Source organism: Saimiri boliviensis, chromosome 10, assembly GCF_048565385.1.
Source record: "Saimiri boliviensis isolate mSaiBol1 chromosome 10, mSaiBol1.pri, whole genome shotgun sequence".
In the NCBI taxonomy this organism is placed as follows: domain Eukaryota; kingdom Metazoa; phylum Chordata; class Mammalia; order Primates; family Cebidae; genus Saimiri; species Saimiri boliviensis.
In genome coordinates this window covers 68,064,550-68,085,959 of record NC_133458.1, presented here as the reverse complement: position 1 = coordinate 68,085,959, position 21,410 = coordinate 68,064,550, and the positions used below count along the sequence as shown (strand labels likewise).

General features: G+C 34.2%; 1 protein-coding gene across 13 annotated transcripts in view; it reads right to left on the bottom strand.

Annotated features, from left to right (window-relative positions):
* The window catches only part of AKAP9 (A-kinase anchoring protein 9), a 175,745-nt gene that overhangs the window by 61,361 nt on the left and 92,974 nt on the right, over positions 1-21,410 (bottom strand). For 7 of the 13 annotated variants that reach the window (XM_074379403.1, XM_074379405.1, XM_074379407.1 and 4 more), the window contains 7 exons: positions 16,725-17,081; positions 14,913-15,137; positions 13,638-13,778; positions 13,052-13,155; positions 12,194-12,289; positions 10,151-10,356; positions 3,023-3,255 (listed from right to left, as the gene is read on the bottom strand). In XM_074379403.1, the coding sequence (XP_074235504.1) occupies positions 3,023-3,255; positions 10,151-10,356; positions 12,194-12,289; positions 13,052-13,155; positions 13,638-13,778; positions 14,913-15,137; positions 16,725-17,081 (1,362 nt within the window). The remainder of the gene's footprint in view (positions 1-3,022; positions 3,256-10,150; positions 10,357-12,193; positions 12,290-13,051; positions 13,156-13,637; positions 13,779-14,912; positions 15,138-16,724; positions 17,082-21,410) is intronic. The other 6 variants (XM_003921194.4, XM_074379412.1, XM_074379406.1 and 3 more) reach the window with 2 other exon arrangements.

Here is a 21,410-nt window from a genome sequence, read left to right as displayed (position 1 = left end):
TGTAATAATAAAATGACTTAGAAGAACACATTTTTAATTACCCAGACTAGCTGATTTTAATATATATTTGAAGGCTATTAATTTGCAGCATAGAGTTGTTTCCTAAACAAAAGAGCTTTACTTAAATCATATAATGTCAAGCCATTTAACCATTTTTCCTCATACATATTTTCCTCAAACTGTAATACATTTCTGTTGCTCTCTTTTGGACTTTGATTTGTTTACCTATTGCTCTAAGTTATTTCACAGAGGGCCTACAACCTGCAAACATTACCCTGACACAGCCCGGACCAATGCTAAGCACACCTGGGACGATACCTGAAGGCAAAATGTTTTAGCATTTTGATTACAGGTTTGTTTCAAACACAACAATGACAAAACAAAATCTTAACTTATACTACTGTTTCATCCTCAGATTCCTTTTCTGAGAAAATATAGAAGTATGTAGCTTTGATGTTGTAATTCTTAAAAACAAGTATTAGGAAGCCCATAAAAATTTCCTATAGTGAAAATCATTCCATGGGAATAAATTACATATTCATTAATTTCTTCCAAAGCCTAGAGGAATCTCCTGGTAAATAACCTCCTATGGTTTTCAATAATACTTCTGGATTCTGGAAAACTTTTAACTGCTGAGAAACTATTCCTAAAGAAGAGAATGGTTTTGATTTCTACCTGATTCAGGAATCTTTAATCTGTGAAACCATACTCTCAAAGATAAAACTTCTGCAGAACCACAGAGAGACTACTGAGTAAGAACTTTGTTAGAGAGATTACCTTTCTAAGGGCCTTATGACAGTCTCTTAAGTATTTTTTTTCATGCTATCATGAAAGCTATCCCAACCAGTAGGAACCTAACAATAAAGTGAATATAAGCCTGATTGTATGGTAGCCTGTCCAAGCAAAAGAGAAGTAAAAGCATTGTAATAAATGTATTATAATATAGGCTTGGACATACCATTGGGCAAATTACCCCTCAAATCAAATACCTAAAGTAAGTAACTCCTATAATACATGTTATGAAATCAGCCAATCAGCCTACAAGGCAGATACTTGTTCAGTGTCCCGACACTCAGAAATTTTGCTCAATGAATGACTCATCTTAAGCATCAAGTCCTATAGTAAACTTTACTTGGTTCCCACCATACCCCAACACATCAGATGCTGCTTCCTTCTCTGGTCTCAAGAGTATCCCGTAAAAATCTATTTTCCTGAATTTCTCTTTCACTGAAAACACAAAGATATTACAGCATGCATCCCAGCTGTTTTACATTTTGTTATAAGTGAAAAAATATGAAGGTTAAAAGGAAGTATACTATTATAAAGTAGAACCGAATAATGACATGTTGAAGAGGAAAGTGAAATGTAAGTTATTTCACAAAGATAGTACACATTATTCTATGTCAATCTGACTGTTAAAAAGTCAGCAGATTCAAAATAATTTTAGTTATTAATTGAGACTATTCTGAAAATGCCATACTATACTGGATTAACTAAACTGCTCATAATTTATAATAACATCAAATGGCTTTAAACATCTATCCATGGAAGATTAAAAAATGAAATGAAATGAGTTTAAAAGAGTTTTTAAAAACACTTATTCCCAATGCTGAAAAATATTATTCACTTAAGAAATGCCTCATTTTTATAACTTTTTTAACCTGATGTCAATAACTAGTTCAACATTTTATATAAAAGATGTTAGTATAGTGCTTCAAAATTAAGCCAGAACAATGTGAACATTATACTAATAATCCACAGATTAGTGGTTCTCCAACTTTAGTGTGAATCAGAATCATGTAAAGGACTGGTTAAAAACACAGGTTGCTGGGCCCCCAATTCCAGTAGGTCTGGGGTGGGGTCTAAGAATTTACATCTTGAAGATATCACCTGATGATGTTGATATTGCTGGTTAGGGGTTGCACTTTTTTTTTTTTTTTTTTTTTTGAGACGGAGTTTCGCTCTTGTTACCCAGGCTGGAGTGCAATGGCGCGATCTCGGCTCACTGCAACCTCTGCCTCCTGGGTTCAGGCAATTCTCCTGCCACAGCCTCCTGAGTAGCTGGGATTACAGGCACGCGCCACCATGCCCAGCTAATTTTTTATATTTTTAGTAGAGACAGGGTTTCATCATGTTGACCAGGATGGTCTCGATCTCTTGACCTCGTGATCCACCCGCCTAGTCCTCCCAAAGTGCTGGGATAACAGGTGTGAGCCACCGCGCCTGGCCAGGGGTTGTACTTTGAGAAGTCTCTGCCATCAGTTACTACTCTATACAAAGCTTTTGTGATCTATTTAGTGATATTTCAATTATAATAATATAATAGAAGCTAAATAACAGTGTGAATTTAGTATTTAACAAATTGGGAAAAATCTGGAAAATGCCATAATCAGACTCCTCCTGTACTTCATTACCTGGTCACATTAGCAGACGGTTGCTATGAGCTGTGGTCTTGGCCTGAGGAACTGAATGTTTCAGGGGGAGCCCACACACTTGACTGCTGACAAATTTTGGACAAGTTTCTCTCCAGTAGCCTGTTAGGAACAAGTAGCCTACTGGAACCACTGACCACTTCTGATTTATTTAACATTTTTCATGGTGCTTATCAAAAGGCAAATACTACACTGCATTAACTAAACTGCTCATAATTTACAATGGCATCAAGCAGTAGCAACGGTATTAACATTAGCCAAGATTGAGGTCAAAAGTACTTAAAAGTGGTCAAGAAACAAAAAGTATTAACAGCTGTTTTCATATATGAATGTACAAATCACAGAAATTAAATACTAATATACCTGAAATAAGCAACAAACAAAACAAAAGCAGGATCATGTAGGAATTCAGAATCATTTCTGCTATACAACTTCCATAGAACAAAAGGGATAATTAAGATGGATATGCCTTCAAGCTTCGAAAGTGCCAAACAGCAACCAATGAAAATACTTAAATTAGCTCAGTCGAGAGAGTGGGATAGCATATTGTACTTCAAACTCAGTACGTATCAACAATATAAGAAGGTTACCTGACTACTAGTTTCACTTATGGCTTCTAGGAGTTTTTCAACTGCTGCTTGTAGTCGAGAGCTAATATTCAGCATAAGTTCTTCATTTTCAGGGTCTATTTCAGTTCCAGCAAAACCACTCCTAACGAGTCGTTGTGACAGCTCTGTTCCTTCCTCAGTTACTTTTGACCACATGCTAATGTCATTTCTTGGCATATCACTTCCAGAATAAGAGGGAATGCATTCATCTGTAACTAGATCAACAGTATTTTAAAGGCATAAATTAATTATAATAATTACAATTTTTTAAAGTTATAAAATAAAATCAAACTAAAATTTGAAATTATGGAAATTGTAAGGTCTTTTAAAACAGTGTTGCAACAAAACAAATACAAGATACAAATACAGAATATAATATTATTCAATAACCAAGCAAAATAATGAGAAATGTTATGCTAATAGAAATTTCCAGAAATTGATATTTGGGTCACTCAGTATTTTTTTCCTTGATAAAAACTTCTATGATACCTTTCAACAGAAATTTACTACATGCTCACCATGTAGAGTTTGCTAAGTAATAGGAATATACAGGTGACAAGATCTGGTTCTAACCCTCAACGAATTTACAATGTAATGAGGAAACACATAAACAATCACAAGAAAAGAAAAGCATTGTGCAGTAGGACATTCCAGGTGTACAGAGGGATAGAGACACATGCTTGAATTTGTCTGGTGCAGGCTGACTTTTGAGCCCACACTGGGCAATATCATCTGCTCTGGCTACACAGTAAAGGGGACTAAAACCATTTTTTTGCTTGCTACTTTTTTAAGAGAAACACTGGGATAAGATTAGACTGACTGATGAGCAGTTCTAATTTAACTATGGATGTTGTTGTCCACATTACCGACACTATTCTTATTTCTTACTTAAAAAAAATTAACTTTGCATGGGCAGAAGATAAGCTCTCTAAGTATTTTCTCTAAGCTAAAATAAAAGCATAGGTTATTCACCACTGCTATGAAATATTCATCCATGGCAGATGTTACAACTCAACAGTGAAATATCCTGAAGAGGCATTGCCTATTCTTTTATTACACGTAGTATATATTTGTTATCAGTACCTATACAAAATTGACAAATTAAAGCAGAAGAAATCTTAATGTACCAGGTGCTTGGAATAAGTGCTTGAATTTCAGTTTGACACATGCACTCAAAATAAGAGCTATTTATTAGAACTTGTCTTGCTAAAAGTACCTGGTGCCATATTGAGTTTTCTTAATCTGTGTAGTAATGACATTCAGATACAGCTTCAGACACAAGATCTGAATTCAGCACAATTCAATATTCACTAAGCATGTCCTCTTTATAAGTTACTGGCTGAAGAGTCCAAAATAGCATTTTAGGGCATTTTAAATGTTTGCCATTATATATAGGTTTATCTAATTCTTAATGTAACAGCAAATACAACTTTCACTTTGTGTTTTTATTTCCCAAAGTAAAAAACACATCAGCTACACTAGTACTTATTTATATTACTCCATGTGCTCAAAATTGAATACCTCAAAAATACTTTGAAGTGCAAGATAATCTTGGAATTTATAGCATCTTTATGTGAGAAATTAAATGCATCCTAGTGACATTTTCTTTCTCATGGGTACAGAAACATGAGGCAAAGGCAACAATGTGATATCATGGGAACTCTAGGCCTTTTGGGGCAAAGGGACTTGGAGAAGTAGTAGTGAGGTAGGTGAGAGAGCAAAAAGAAGGTAGCTGGAAAATAAGCTGGATCCAAGTTGTAAATGGTCTTAAATTTTATAGGAACCTTGGGGGTTTTGCTATAAACAAATGGAAAGAGTAAATCATATTTTGAATAGGGAGGTAATATCAAATATGTGAATCAGGAAGCAAATTGTAGCAATGCAGAGATAAGTTAAAGAAGGAAAAAAATTGTTTACATGTTATTTCAATTGTCCAGATGAGAAGTGATAAAGACATGAACTAAGATGGTGGGTGGTGAGGGGTGGTGTCGAGAAAGAGCACAGGTTGGAGAAGACAATGTGGAAGACAACAAGGAAAGAAGATATGTAGAAGATGACTCTGGGCTTCCAGCTTAGATGATTCTTAGGTGACAGAGAAGTCATTAAGAAAAATACTAAAAAGCAGGAGAAAATATACATAGTAGGGATGAAAAATTAGTGTGAAATGTTAATGGGATTTGTGGAGATGAGCCAACTGTGGGAACTTTGAATCTGCAATGACTTAGGAGTTATTTGTAGAAAGGTGAGAGTTGAAACCTTGGAAATAGATATATTTGTCTTAGGAGTAATATCTAGTGAGAGAAGGAAGACAAAGTTGAAGCCTCTGTATATCATAATCTAATAAAAGAACCTGTGTTAAAAAATATCAGAGAGAGACAGGAGAGAGATGTTCTAGTGGGCAAAAAGAGACTGCTTCAAGAAGACACTCTAGTAATGTTATTTGTCTAGAAGACAAACAGAAAAGGACTGAGAACATGCTATGGATCTGACAACTGGGAGGTCAGTGTTCTCTGAGAAAGCAGCTTTGGTACTGCAGGAATAGAAATCAAAGCTGGTGAACACAGGAGTTAGTCTATTCTCTGATTAGGTTTGCTGAAGTTTACCTTGAGCAGGGAACAATGGTGAGAAAATTCAACACTTCTTTTTAAAGACAGTATGAAGACAGTCTAATGTTTTGGGGTATAGAGAAAAAATCAACATGAAGAAAAGACTGAAGATACTGTGTATTAGTGGGGAGCAAATCTCATATACAAAATACAGAGGGTGTATGAAAGTGACTTACGAAACGCCTCTGAATGCTAGTTTCTTGAAATGGTTAATTTTAAAAAATAGACATTAAAGTACCTAGAAAAGGTGAAGATGTCAACTAGTTTATTTTCTTAATAACATTTTGAAGATATAAACAATCTAAAATAATCTGAATATGTTCCAAGAAAAAAAAATTTAAAAAAATCTTATAAAATAGAAAATGAGAAAGACATCAAGCTTAAGCTTTATTTTTAATAATTAGTCTTGAAGGGAAAAATTCATAGGATAATATAGATTAGCGGGGGAACTTCTGAGATGCCAATAATAGGAAGTCTAGTTTAGTAAATAGAATCATTTCAAATTGGCGAACCTCTTGGATTTATGTCTTAAACATAGTAAATGATGGTTATTCAAGTCCTTTAGTTATTAACTTTATGGACTGTATCATGTTCATTCCCTGACAGATAACGATAAACTCCTCAGGTTAAAGCAGGATGGACAAGTGATAAAGCCTTCTCTGCCCCAAAGGCTCTCTGAATGTCTATGGCTTCAATGGAATCCACTAGGCTCCAGTCTGACCCTGGTATCTAACAGCTGAGAAAACTGTACGGAAGCCCTGGGAAACTTAAGAGGTTTGCCCAATATCATAGGCCTTCTGATTAGTGCAGTGGCACGATCTCGGCTCACTGCAACCTTCACCTCCTGGATTCAAGCATTCTCCTGACTCAGCCTCATGAGTAGCTGGGACTATAGGTGTGTGCCGCTACACCTGGCTAATTTTCATACTTTTAGTAGAGATGGGGTTTCACCATGTTAGCCAGGCTGAACTCCTGAGCTCAGGTAATCCGCCTGCCTCGGCCTCCCAAAGTGTTGGGATTACAGGTGTGAGCCATCGAGCTTGGCCCCTAGCATTCTTTCTATAAGACAGCATTTCTCCAAAAGAAGGCTGCAGCAGGTAAGATTCCATCCTGGCCTCCTATGGGAGAGGTGAGCATAAAACCACTGAATCATCACAGTGCAGACCTAAAGGAAATTTTTTTTCAACACAACCTGGGAAATTCATTTTTATGAACTGATCTAACATTCATTCGGGTTTAAGTGATTTTATGTTCGCTCAAAATTTCCCTTCAATTTCTTAAACTAGGTTACTCTTATGAGGAAGCAAATATTAGCAAATCTATTATCCATTTTTTTGAGTGTTAACAAGTCCATACATGTTTAAAATCTAAACAAGTTCAGACTTGAAGGCTGAAAATACATCACAAATGTTACCACAAAAAGTCATTTATGAAAACTGAAAAGCAAAAGTTGCTTTGCAATTTTTTTCATGATACTAAAAAACATAAATCTTTCAAAAGTATATTTCATTTTTAAAAAATAATGCTCCATTTTAAATATGAAGAAATGTCAGAAAAAATTCTTACACATGGAGCACAGTGTTAATATTTTAAAGCTAGTATTTTCTTTAAAGTTCATATAAAAATTAAAAGTTTTAAATTATAAATTCTATTAATTCAATATATCCTTAAAGATGCAGATGGATCCATTAAGTGTCCCCAGTGACATCAATGGCTACTCTAATTTTATTAGTAAGACTATCACATCACTGCTAAACATAAAAACAGTAAGATGGAGTTAATTAAATGGAAAGTACATGTAACCAATGATACTAATCCTAGCAAAATTATCTCTGCTACAATATTCTATATACTATATTTCTTAACAGTGGATTTAGTTTTCCCTCTTATCTTAATATTATTCTTTCAGAATCAGTCAACAGTTAAATAACTAAAATTTTAAAGGGTTTAGTTGATTCAAATATATGTAGTGGTTTTAGGCAAAATATTAAGTATTATGACTTTATTTTGCTTTGAATCAGAATAGCAATGACTCCTTTACTAGACTATGAATTGCTGTAAAGCTGAGAGCATAAAGTGCTCAGTAAATGTCTGTAGAATTAAACTCATAAAATTGTTTATAATTAGAAACTATGGCCAGTCTGTGGTTCATTCCTGTAATCCTATCACTTTAGAAGGCCAAGGCGGGTGGATTACTTGAGGTCAGGAGTTTGAAACCAGCCTGGCCAACATGGTGAAACCCTGTCTCTACTAACAACACAAAAGTATTAGCTGGGCATGGTGGCAGGCACCTGTAATTCCAGCTACTTGGGAGGCTGAGGCAGGAAAATTGCCTGAACCTTGGAGGCGGAGGTTGCAGTGAGCCGAGATTGTGCCATTGTACTCCAGCTTGGGCGACAGAGCGAGATTCAAAAAAAGAAAAAAAGAAAGAAAACTATTACTGAATATCTTAAAATAGGATATACATATTTCATCTATGTTGGAAGATTAAGATACACTTATGCAAGAAAATAGGCTAGTGGATCAGAAGGCATTTTACGTCTGCTTTCTCATGGAAAATGAGCATAAATATCATCCTCTGTGCTTGAGTTAAATTACCAATTTATTCCTTTTTATGGAGACAGTGCTCTGGAAGTAAGTTCACTGTCTTTTAAGGTACGTTGTCTGCTGAATACTTTGGTACCCATGTTGAGAAGCATCTAAGAGAACTGCTAACAACAATAAAAAGCACAAAGTACATCTGCAATGCACAGAACATTCTCAGAGTGTCTTTTGAATATGGCAGTCAACCTGGTCTAGGTCTTACCAGCAGAACAGCAAAATCTCTATCTAGATGGTTAAGTGAAACAAGCCTGTGAAAGCAATGTTTTTTAAAAAGCATAATTTAATAAACACTTTTACCAGACCAAGAAAATGTTATCTAATTCCTCTCTACAGATAACAATCCATATGCAGAAATAAAATAGCCATGATTGAGAGCTTAACCAAGAGTGAAATTAATTTGAAAAAATCCTTCTACCAAGTTTAAAAAGAATGAATTTGAAAGCAAAGTTCAAAATTCAGTATTTCAGTTGTTAATTTACTAAAAGCAATTTTTTTCGTAAGTAATGAGACAATGAACTAAAAGCAATTTTTAAAACTATCTTTGAACTTAATTGAGGTGTTTTAAAATCAGTTTTATTTGCAATTCCAAATTAAGCTTTTCTCTGTGCTTAGAAACACACTGCTGGCCAACTTATAATTAGGCAAACCTTCCCTAAATGGGATAATTCCTTCTCATTTTTCCATATGAAATTTAACAGACAGAATGCTCTCAAAAATTAGAAAAACTGGCATCTTAGGTCTGCCTCTAACTGGGGAGAAGTGCTTGAGCATGGAATGATAGTGAACTGCAGGCTTGATCTTCTGAGCCAGGAGTCCAGATTCTATGTTTCTCCATCTCACAAAACTTTTCTCCCCTTTTGATTCCTCATTTCCCTCTCCTCCAAGGAACAAGAAATTGAAAAAACAAGAGACAATGAAGTTCAGCAATGTGATAGAAAGAAATGGAAAAAAGAGGCTGGCTCATGTCTGTAATCCCAGCACTTTGGGAGGCTGAGCCAGGCAGAATCACCTGAGGTCAGGAGTTTAAGACCAGCCTCACCAACATGGCAAAATCCTGTCTGCTAAAAATACAAAAATTAGCTGGGCATGGTGGTGTGCACCTATAGTCCCAGTTACTTGAGCGGCTGAGGCAAGAGAATCACTCGAAGTTGGGAGGCAGAGTTTGTAGTTAGCCGAGATTGTACCACTGCATTCCAGTCTGGGTGACAGAGTGAAACTCTGTCTCAAAACAAAAAAAAAAAAAAAGAAAGAAAGAAGAAGAAGAAAAGAAAAAGAAACGAAAAGAGGGGCCCAGTCCACACAGCTAAAGGAAGATGGAGTTACGAAGAAAGCTCTGTCGTATCAAGACCTCATCTCTGAATCCACATACAAAATCCATATTTTGTAATATTTCAACCCACTTTTCCAAAAGGAAAAAAGAATCTAGCAGAGGACAATCCAAAGATAAGACCAAACCTTGGATTTCTTATCAAGACTTGCTTCTAACCATTTCAACAGGTATGTGAAACTGATGCTAGGTTCCTAAAAAGCCTTCATTTCTAATCTTTCCTTAATTTATAGGATGGTTTCAGGATGTCATGCCTACCTCACAGATACTGGTAAGAGTCCTGAGTACTGAGTAGAAATTTTGTTTTATCACTGGAGAAATGTAACAGCATTCTGGTTTATGTATGCACAATAGCAACTCTGGGTAAATATAATGACAATTCTATGATACACACTTGCAAAAATGCTATATAATAATGGTGTCTGAGAAAAGTCATTCTGAGGTATTTCTGTTTGAAGGTCAATTTGCTGGAAAATACTTATTTTCTCTTCTATATTTTCAACACATAGCAAAATGCCTTGAACTCAGCAAAACTTATTGAAATGATTGTTTCAACAGTATAGAAAATAGTACCTTTTGTGTGTTCTTCATGGACACATGACTTCACAGATGCCTCTGCTTCTGACCTCCAAATTAGGCTGGCAGATGACTGGCTTTTACTAGATCTATCTAGAATCCCAAGGACATGGCGACCAATTGTTTCTTCAACAGCTGCTGTGGTCTTTACAACTTCTAAGAGGATCTTCAAAAGCCTGTTATTAGCTTTCTGGAGTGCATACCTGTACAGATAAAGAAGCACTGATTAAAATGTTTAATCTTTCTGAAGCAAACACTTTATGTCCAACAAAAAACATGCTGCAAAATATCTGATTTGAAAAATAACAGATGATCCTCTCTATTAAAATAATAAGCAAGAACATTGACAATGAAGTGCTTCTTGTTTTTTTATTTGTGACTCTCTCTCTCTCTCTCTCTCTCTCTCTCTCTCTATATATATATATATATATATATATATATTTTTTTTTTTTTTTTTTTTTTTTTTTGAATAGAGACGGGGTTTCTCCATGTTGGCCAGGCTGGTCTTGAACTCCTGACCTCAGGTGATCCACCTGCCTTGGCCTCCCAAAGTGCTGGGATTACAGGCGTGAGCCACCGCACCCGGCCTTGTGACTATATTATAAAGTGATTTGTTTTTGTCTGAAAAATTTTGGCCAATCAGCTTAATCATATCATTTAAAAAAATGTACAGTATCTAATTGATTCGAAAAAAACCAAATAACTAAAGTCTTAGGCTAGTAAGTAGGTTAAGAGAAAATTTTCAGAGACAAAATTTAAGTTTTAAAAACTATGGTAGTGACTAATCATATGCAAGTTATTGAGCCTGATGTCCATAGTTATACATATGTATTTTGTACATTTAATCTTTCTATATATCAAACATAAAAACATATTTTAAAACATAATTTTAAAATCACACCAGAAAAAATTATGTGATAGTATTTGTACAAGTTAATGGTGATGAGCTGAATGTTTAAATTACTAAAAGTAATGGGCAGAGACCTGTTTTTAAAAAGGTCTGTAATGAAATTTCACTATCTGTCAACACCAGAGGGAGTATCACAGGCCGTTTTTATTACATCTGTTCCAGAGACAGAAATTTCTCAAGTTACACTCACCACACTCATTTCAGTCAGTAGGAGAGGCCTGTTTTCAACCAAATAGAATGAATTTGGTGTGTCTCTCTTTTTAAAAAGTAATCCTTATTTAAAAAAATTTGGCAAATAATGCTAACCACCCACCAAAAAAACCTCAGCAATCACTATTACGATTTTAATGCCTGTATTTCTAGACTTCTCCTCCTGCCTCTCATAAATATATATATACGTATTAAAAAAAAAATGAGATCATCCTGAAAAAAGTGCTTTACATGAACATTCTATCAGGTGAAGAAAGGTATTTCCATAAATAGTGATTCAGAAGACTGCCTGATTAATTTTCTTAAAAACTAAACAACTCTCTTGTCCTAACAACTCAGTTCAACAAAGGCACTGCAGCAGCAAACTTTATATATGCACACAAAATAACAGACTTTCACGGTAAAGGTCTTCTGTCTTAAGATAGTTTTATCTTTCAGCTTCACACTGCAGGAGATGCCAACAATCAGGCTAAAGGATATCTGTTTTCAAAGACACATGACATATCTATTTTAAGACAAGATAGTAAATGGCGAAACTTTCCTTTATTATTTGTCAAGTGAAAGAGTTCTATTTTTGCACCTAGATCAAGTTCTCTGCTTATATAATCAAGAATACTAAAAATAAAACTCAAATAATTTAGTCAAAAGCTAAGGGTTTTATTTCTTTAACTTGTTCTGAGGTTTTGTTTAAGTCCCAAACCCCAGGACTAGAATAATATGAAAATATTTCTACTGAAAATAATTAAAATTAATCTATGGTAAAAAAAAAAAAAAAGAATATTCATTTTATTAGCACGTACTGTAAAAATTCCTAAAAATTAAATACTGCATAGCTTTCAAAATTTACCAATTAGAGATAAATAATATAAAATAAACAAAGCGTTTATTTTATATTGCTATGGTAACTCTAATTTTCATACACTGTCTTTCTTGTTTGAGTTCCATACTGACTGCGTTCCATACTGATGATCCAATGGGGAAGCCAAAATCTTAGGGGCCAAATTCCTCCATGCAAGCTGAGGAAGGAGGTTAGAAGGACACAAGAGGGTTGACAGTCACAGAAATTGGAAAAGGATGAAATTAAGTTAGTAAATATTAGTTTTAATTTAAAATTAAAGAAATAATTTCATTTGAATAAAACAAAGTTTAAAATATTGTGCTTAAAGTCTTTAATACTAATGTAGGATAACTATTCTCACTTAATATTTAGATTTTTATATTAATCTCTACAAAAATTAAAGTAAGGAATAGTTTTGTTAACCTCAGGTGATTAATTTATTCCTCTATAGGACTGGGATCAGATTTAAAGTTGTCATCTGTTATGTAGCAAATGCATGAAAGAAGTTAAATGTAGAATATTTACATTAACAATCACTTTTTTTTTCCCTCAGCATAAACAAGTCAGGGGATGGCTTACACTAAATACATGTCCATACAGTGAAGGAACATATTTCACAAGCAGAACTGTGTTTTTAGGATACAAATTGGCATCTAAGTATAAAATTAATCAAGAAAGTTTCAACATTCAAATACCTTAACACTAACAATTAAGTATGTGATTAATATTCAATAAAAAATTACATAGACAATTTTTAAAAAAATTTATGATTTAATGATGAAAATCTGAAAATTACACATATATGGACACGTTTCATACACAGTATGACGACTGTTAAGACAAAGTATAAACGTACGAGATAAAAATAAGGATGAAGTTTATTACATGGAAACAGCCATTTAAATTTACTTTGCACTGAAAAAGTACACATTTTGTATACCTTTCATTAGATAAAATCTCAGGAGGCACGTCGTCAGGTTTTCTGTCCAATTCCTTTTCTTTAAATGTCTCTTCCTCAACTTCTCCTTGGTTTTCACTTCCATTCTGTTTAAGTTTGTGTAAAGGAAGAGAGGATAAGACAGAAAGAAAACCTGTCATCTTGGAAATAGCATGTCATTCTTCTATATTGCTATGAGATAAAATAGCAACCTCTGTGCACAAAATTGATACTATTTGGTATAATATTTAACTATATTTGAGATAAGTGTTATCAAAAGAGGATAAAATATTCTAGAACACAAATAAAAAATTTTAATGGGTTCAAATTATGCATGCTATAGTGCAACAATAAAGTTTGTTAGGTTCTCTTTGGTGAAACAATAGTTGCTGTTACAGCAATGCCAGATCCAAATCACCTTAAATGAAATGTAAGGCATTCTGACTCCACCTACCTTACACGTATGCAGTCATGAAATATGTTAAGCTCAATACCTATAAAAGAATACATCTTACACCAACAACAAAGACAAACAAATCCTACTGAATTGTTGATCCATTGCTCCTAGGTGGGCCAAAGTCCATACTACCTGTGTTTGCGTACTGCTGTTGCGCAGCTCACAACACAGCTTCTCTCTTCCAGCTAAAGACAGCTGCTTTAGTGCTTCCAGCTCCTCTAAAAGCACCCTCTCTCTCTCTGAAACCAGGTTTTCATTATCTATGGAGGATCTCTAAATAAGAAAAAAGGTCATGAGAGAATATTGTTTGCGATAGAGAAAAAGGGCAGAAATATTACGCATATTCCTTTTAACCCCCAGGACCAACAGGTCCTGGCTCTACTTATGATTTCTATTCCATCATAAGGGGTTAAAAGTATATACAAAGATCAATGCAAAATTTAAGATTTTTTTAAAAAGCCAATTAAGCCTAAATATTCAGGAATTTGTGTGGTTCAATTAATTTTTATCAATTTTGCATTGAAAATTAAGAAGTCTGAATTCACAAAATGCAATGAAGAAAAGCAAAGTTAATTTTTCCAAATAATGCTTTATGCTCAGCTCCCAATTTTCCTATAATTTTATATTTGAAAGAATACGTTATCTCTAGTTATTTATCTCTTTTTAGCTTCAGTTTTCAAAATTAAATTCAATAAATTTGTTTTCATAAGAATTTCTACATAAATATTTCTTGCTTTTCTGCAAAGATTTTGTGAGTATATTTTATACAGCTCCCAAATACCAAGAAGTATTTAAATTTAGTCAAGAAAGGGATAAGAATGTTAAATAAATTTGCATTTCTCAAATCAAGAAGAGATGTTTCCCTGGAAAGAGTTCCAGAAGCACACTACTTCTGATTTCCATTCATGATTAAAAAGATGGATTAAAGACAGATAAAGATAAACCTTTGAGAGGCTAATTGGTGGACTCACAAAACTATAAATGAATATAGGAAAACTGAATGATAGTAACTGTATAATGAAACACCTCAGCACAATGTTACTTCCAAAATGTCAAAGTGCTATATATGGTTAATGGAATGATTTTAAAAAAACAAAAACAGAAACAAAATACCTTGTAGTCACTTTTCCAGTGCTTGAAAAAGGAGTTAAATAAAATGACAGAAAGACAACGCCTACTCCAAGATTGAGGTAGATGTCCCTTACAAGATCTAAAGCTTCTGTGTTAGTAGAATGTGTTCCTGATGCTAAATACATGTAGTTTATTCAGATTTTGGCAAAAAAAAAAAAAAAAAAAAAAATTATGGCTACATAAAAAATACTGCTGTTTTAATTTGGGGATCAGGTTCAAATTGGCGTTTGGAAAAAATAATAATTGGGGAGAGAAAAGGGACTATAAGACCCTTACCTGGGCTAATTGTCTATTAAGTCTCTTAATCTCTTCTTGTAGCTGTTCCTGGTCTTCTCGCTGTCTCTCCATCTGACGCATATGTGCTTGCCTTAACAGTTCTGTTGCCTGTTGATGTTCTTGGTATTGTCGTACAAGTTCCTGTCTCATATCTTCCAACTGTTCTTCATTTAACATTAGTTGTCTAGAAGCATCCGTGTTTGACATTGAAATCTCATCACAAATCTTTAATAGTAAAAAAAAAAAATTCTATCATAACACATTTTGTGAAAATCTGTCAGCGCTAATCTTTTAAACAAATATGAAAGCAATTCTATTACTTATCCCACAAAGAATGTGATGTTTTATTTATATTAAACAAAAACATAATTTTTAAATGATGTTCTTCATTATAATTCAAAAACAACATAAAGTTACTTTATTATCATATACGTTATTTTCCAAAAGCAAAACAGCCATTTATCAATTAGTTTAGATTTAATCTAATTCTAATAGAAAAAAAAGAACAAAGATATTTAAGATTCCTTCTACTCTTAATGAAGCTGTAATGCCATTATTCCTCTTGACATTTTATAATGGGAAAATAGTATCAACGTAATATTTTTATATTTTAAAATTAAATGTATGAAACATGAGAAACTACTCATTTAATTTACACAGTGGTTATCACAGTACTATAGAGAAGTATTGATTAAAAAATTTTTCAATACATTTTATTTGAAAATAAAAGATTTACATTCTACAGTCTCATACTCCTAGGAAGTCAACTCCTTAATACATTCTATAAGTACATCATTTCCTGGAGAGATGCTACTTAAATGAATAATTTTGCCTTGAACAGTTGCTGGTAAATTAAAGAGGTCTTCAAGAACATCTAACAGGTTTTGAATTCCATAAAGAGTTGGCAATTTTACTTTTAATTTTTTTTGAGACAGAGTCTTGGTGTCACCCAGGCTGGAGTGCAGCGGCACCCTCTTGGATCACTGCAACTTCTACCTCCTTGGTTCAAGTGATTCTTCGGCCTCAACCTCCCAAGTAGCTGAGATTACAGGCGTGCACCGCCATGCACAGCTAATTTTTGTATTTTTAGTAGAGACGGAATTTCACCATGTTGGCTAGGCTGGTTTCAAACTCCTGACCTCAAGTAATCCACCTGTCTCAGCCTCCCAAAGTGCTGGGATTACAGGCATGAGCCACCATACCTGGCCTGTAGTTGGCAACTTGAATATTAGTCTGAACAAAACATAACCTATCCTGAACATTAATACAAAATTTTAATTCAGATAATGTTAAAATAAGTAGGATTTATTACTTTCTGTTAAAGGCAGTGAAGAGTTGAGGCACAGACACAGAATAGATCTTCTATTAATGAATAAGTAAAGAAATCAAGAATTAGGATATAGACAGTAAATTCCTTTAAATAGTCTTCCTAAATAGGAGCTATTTCCTTGTAACATTGCTATATTTAATTAAGTAAATATTTTACTCACAGATACTACCAAACTGTAGTACAGTTAATCTTGAAATAGAATTAATGTGCATACAACTTAGAATGGGATTTTACCAGGTACAACATCTTTAAGATAAACAAGAATACCACAAACCAGACTTGTTTTAGCTGATACTAATATTAAGTCTCCTATCCATATATCTTACAATTAATAAAACAATGTGAATCATAAGACTGAATTTGACATTTTCTTCCTCCACTAAGCGCATTATTAACAATATTATAAATATTGTTAATATTTTTATAGTGAAGGAATTCACAATTTTTAAATAAGGTTTTTACATTCAAGGAGGCATACTTACAGATTCTCTGACTATAAATGTTTTATCTTTGGAGAACATTTCTTCTGAAGTAGTCAGCACACAGTCCTTTGTTTCTAGCATATCATCGGGATCATTATTTGACAATAAAACGTCCTTTCCATGTTCTCCTAACTCTTTACTGAGTGGTTTAAATTCCTCTTTAAATTTCACATCCACTGTCTCAAAAGTCTGAAAAGGAATTTGATCCTGTGATAATTTCCTTTCATTAAAATACTGTTGTTCTTGCTGACACACAGCATGTCCTTGCTCTGATGATGTAGTATTTTCTTTTCCCCCAGATATTCTTCTAGACAGTTCAATTTGTTGAGCAAATGCTATGCTCATTGACACAATAACCTAAAGAAATAACAGCAAACAACAAAGGATTAGATTTAGAAATATCAGCAGGAATTTAAGAAGCAAGTTACTACTCAAAATTGTATGAACAGAAGAAAGCATGGCCTCATGGTTCTAAACAAAAAGAAATCCTATAATAAAGTAATACAGATATAGATTTCCTATTTTACCATAAATCTAATGTCAAAGTATTTATTTTATGGCCTGCCAATTTAAATAAAAAGTAAAATATTCTCTTATTACAACAGCAATAAATGTTCAGTAAAAATTAGAAAATAAAAGCCCTTATCTTTCTCTCTTCCAAGAAAAATCACTATAAACACTTTAGTAAATACTTTCCCAAACCTTCTTAGTCTTCTTTACATATAGAGACAGATATAAATACAGATATCATTTTCCTATAAAAATGTGATCATAGGCTGGGCACGGTGGCTCACACTTGTAATCCTAGCACCTTGGGAGGCTGAGGTGGGTGGATCACTTGAGGCTGGGAATTCGAGACCAGCCTGACCAACATTGAGAAACCCCATCTCTACTAAAATATAAACTTAGCTGGGTGCGGTGGTGCATGCCTGTGATCCCAGCTACTTGGGAGGCTGAGCCAGGAGAATCACTTGAACCTGGGAGGCAGAGGCTGCGGTGAGCCGAGGTTATGCTATTGCACTCCAGTCTGGGCAACAAGAGTGAAACTCCGCACCTCCACTCCCCAAAAAATGTGATCATGTTCTAATACTGGAACCAGTTTTTATAGCTTAACTATAGTAAATATGTCTTCAAGTTAGGAAATAGAAATACATTTCTATATAATTTCCAATGGGTTCAAAGTTTCCTATTACATAGATGCATCATAAGGTTATTAAATCAGTTCTCTCTGTTGGACATTTAGAGTGATCCCTCTCCTTTATTTTTTAAACACTAGTGTGATGAAATATTTGTAATTTTATCATTGGGCATATCTTTTTTTATTTCTTCAAAATAAATTCCCAGAAGCGGAACGCTTAGTTTGTATAACTGGAAAATATGAGTAGACATTTCACTATAATCCAATTTGATCTTTCACTACAACTATGATCCTGAATCCCTGCTTATTCTAGCCACCCACCCCCACCCAGCACAAGTACTTAGGAATTCTGACTAGCAGTTTTGGCTTTGACAAGTCCTTACACCTTTGAGAACCAACTGTATCAATAACTTTAAGTCCTTTTTGAATAGATGATAGGAAGGGTGGCTATAATAAACACAGAATAAGTATGCCTGGGATTAGGATATATTTATGCCTGGGATTTAGGATACAATAAAGGAAGGGTGGCTATAATAAACACAGAATAAAGTATGCCTGGGATTAGAAATATTTGTACCTACTGACCTGCAGCCTTCCTTGTTTTTCTTGCTGGTCCAGGTCATATAATTGGGCTTTTGTTTTCATTTCCTGTCTTGAATCTGATTCACCTATTTGGGGTCCTGATTCTCACCTGGTTCCTGTGCTAGCCTCCTTTGGAATAATTTGACTCAAAAACATTAAGCAAATAAATCATTAAAGCTGAGTTCAAAATCCTAGTCTTCTCTAAGCTCACTTTTTATTTTTTTGAGACAAGAGTTTCTCTCTTGTTGCCCAGGCTGGAGTGCAATGGCGAGATCTCGGCTCACTGCAACCTCTGCTCCTGGGTTCAAGCAATTCTCCTACCTCAGCCTCCCAAGTAGGTGGGATTACAGGCATGTGCCAACACACCCAGTTAATTTTTTGTATTTTTTGTAGACAAGAAGTTTCTTCATGTTGGTCAGGCTGGTCTTAAACTTCGACCTCAGGTGATCCGCCTGCCTCGGCCTCCCAAAGGGCTGGGATTACAGGAATAAGCCACTTCGCCTGGTCCTAAACTCAGTTTCTATAAGGTGACATTATATTATTCTGCATCGAAATGAATCTGTCTAAAAGTATAATGCTAAAACTGACTTAGAGGAATAATTTTAATACCAGTAGCTAATGCAGAGAAAATTCAAGTGCTGAAACATTAGGAACCACATGAAAGGTCACATATTTAATAAATGTTAGGGAGGAAAGTTGAATCAAAATGTGTCTATACAGAGCTCGAGCACCTTAAACACTATATGTCATCCTGCTTCTGCCCAGATAATCCTGCTACTACATCTCACCTACCAAACTGGACCTCTGGGTGCCTATGGTAGCTCAGACAGAACCAGGGTTTGGTAACAATGTCATCTGGAACATATACTTATTACAGCAAAATGTCATAAGACAAAGATAATCAAAAATAATTAAATAGACAATACAACTTAACAAAACATAATCTATAACTTTCTCTAATTAGTGGTCAAAACCTTAAGACTGGGTTTTGCTTTAATTTCCTGTCTTGAACCTGATCTGCCTCTGTCTCTTCATACTGAACATACTAGGAATATAACATGGAAAAACAAAAAGATTAAAAATATGAAGGAGAATAACAGAGATATGAAGGATAGAGAATGGTCAACCAACATCTAATTAGAGTTCCAGAAGAATATAATAGAGAACAATGGAAAGAAACTATTTCAGGAGGTAATGGCTGAGAACATATATAGAAGACACCACTGCCAAGATTCAAGATGATCAGTGAATTATAATAAAAACAAATACTGCATCTCTACAAAAACATTTGTAGCTGGATGTGGTGAGCTACTCCAGGGAATGAGGTGAGAGGACTGCGTGAGCTCAGGAGTGCAAGGTACAGTGAGCTGTGATCACATCACTGCACTCCAGCCTGGGTGACAGAACGCATCTCAAAGAAAAAACAAAAACAAAAACAAAACACACACCAAAATCAAAAAGATCTTAAATGTTTCCAAGGCAAAAAGATGTATTACCCACAAGGGAATAACAAACTGACAAGAACCTTGTCGATAAAAACAAGAAATCAGAAAACACTGGAATGTTACCTTCAAAGTTCTGGCATAAAAATAAGTGTTAATCAGGTTCAAATAGTCAACAAAATAAACTTTTATGGACAAAAACAAGACAATTAAAAAACATAGTTTACTCCCAATAGATAATCAGTTTAAAAAAAAAAAACTTCTAAAAATTTTTCTTCAAAAAGAAATAAGATCCTAAAAGGATGGCCTACGATGCAAAAAGGATTTGAACATAAACATCCTTTTTTTAAAAAAAAAAAATGTGGGAAAATTGACATACTGATGGTATAAGACAATAATTTTATCTGAATTGTGGAATAAGAAAACACAAAGACTGTGCTTCCAGGCAACATAAAATAAGCCCACTATAGCCTGCTTCTCCCACTGATTACCTAAAAACTCTGAGCAAAATACAAAAACAAATGAAGAATTATGAAGAGTAAACAACAGCTAGAAGACTGCAGAGGGAAGTAAAAAAATAGAGAGGTAATTTGTATGGGAAAGATGAAACAGGATTTTTAGTCTGAACCTAACTGGGCGAACTGCCTATTTTTCTTTTTAAAATTCATTATAATTCTTCAAAGAATTATAATGACATCCAGAGCATATAAAACATACAATTCAAAACACTTAATATACAATTCAAAATTATACAACATATAATTAGTAGCATGTGGAAATCATTATCAGCACAGCACACCTGTTCTAAAAGAAATACTAAAGGAAGGTTTTCAGGCTAAAGAAAAATGGCACCAGAGGGAAATCTGAAATTTGAACAACAGTAGAACACATACTCTTTCCAAGTACACATGGAGCATTCACCCAGAAAAGACCATATTTTGGGCATTAAATTTCAAAGAACTGAAACTATATGAGGTATTTTGCCTGACCACAAAGAAACTTAAAAATTAATTAACCAACAACAGGAAACTATCTGAAAATCATAAACACAATGAAATCTGTGTATTTCTAAATAACCCATGAATCAAAGAGGAAGTCATAGAGGAAATAATATATTTTGATTGAATGAAAATTTGCAGAATGCAACTTTAAATATTGCATTGCTATACTTACAAGCTATAATGTTTAAAGCTATAATACTATATTTGCAAGCACAGCATTAAATGAATTCATTAGAAAAGAAGAAATATCTTTTAGGAAAGCAGAAGAGGAGCAAATTAAATCCAAAGCAAGAAGAAAAAGGATATCAAAAAGATAAGGGCAGCAATCAAAAATAAAAACAAAAACAATAAAAATAATGAAACCAAAAGCTGAATCCTTAATATCAATACAATCAATAAGCCTCTAGCCAATCTAACAAAAAGGTGAAAAACGGGGATAACACTGCAGATTCCACAGACCTTAAATGATAAAAGAATATTACAGGTGGGTCCCAGCACTTTGGGAGGCTGAGGGGAGTGGATT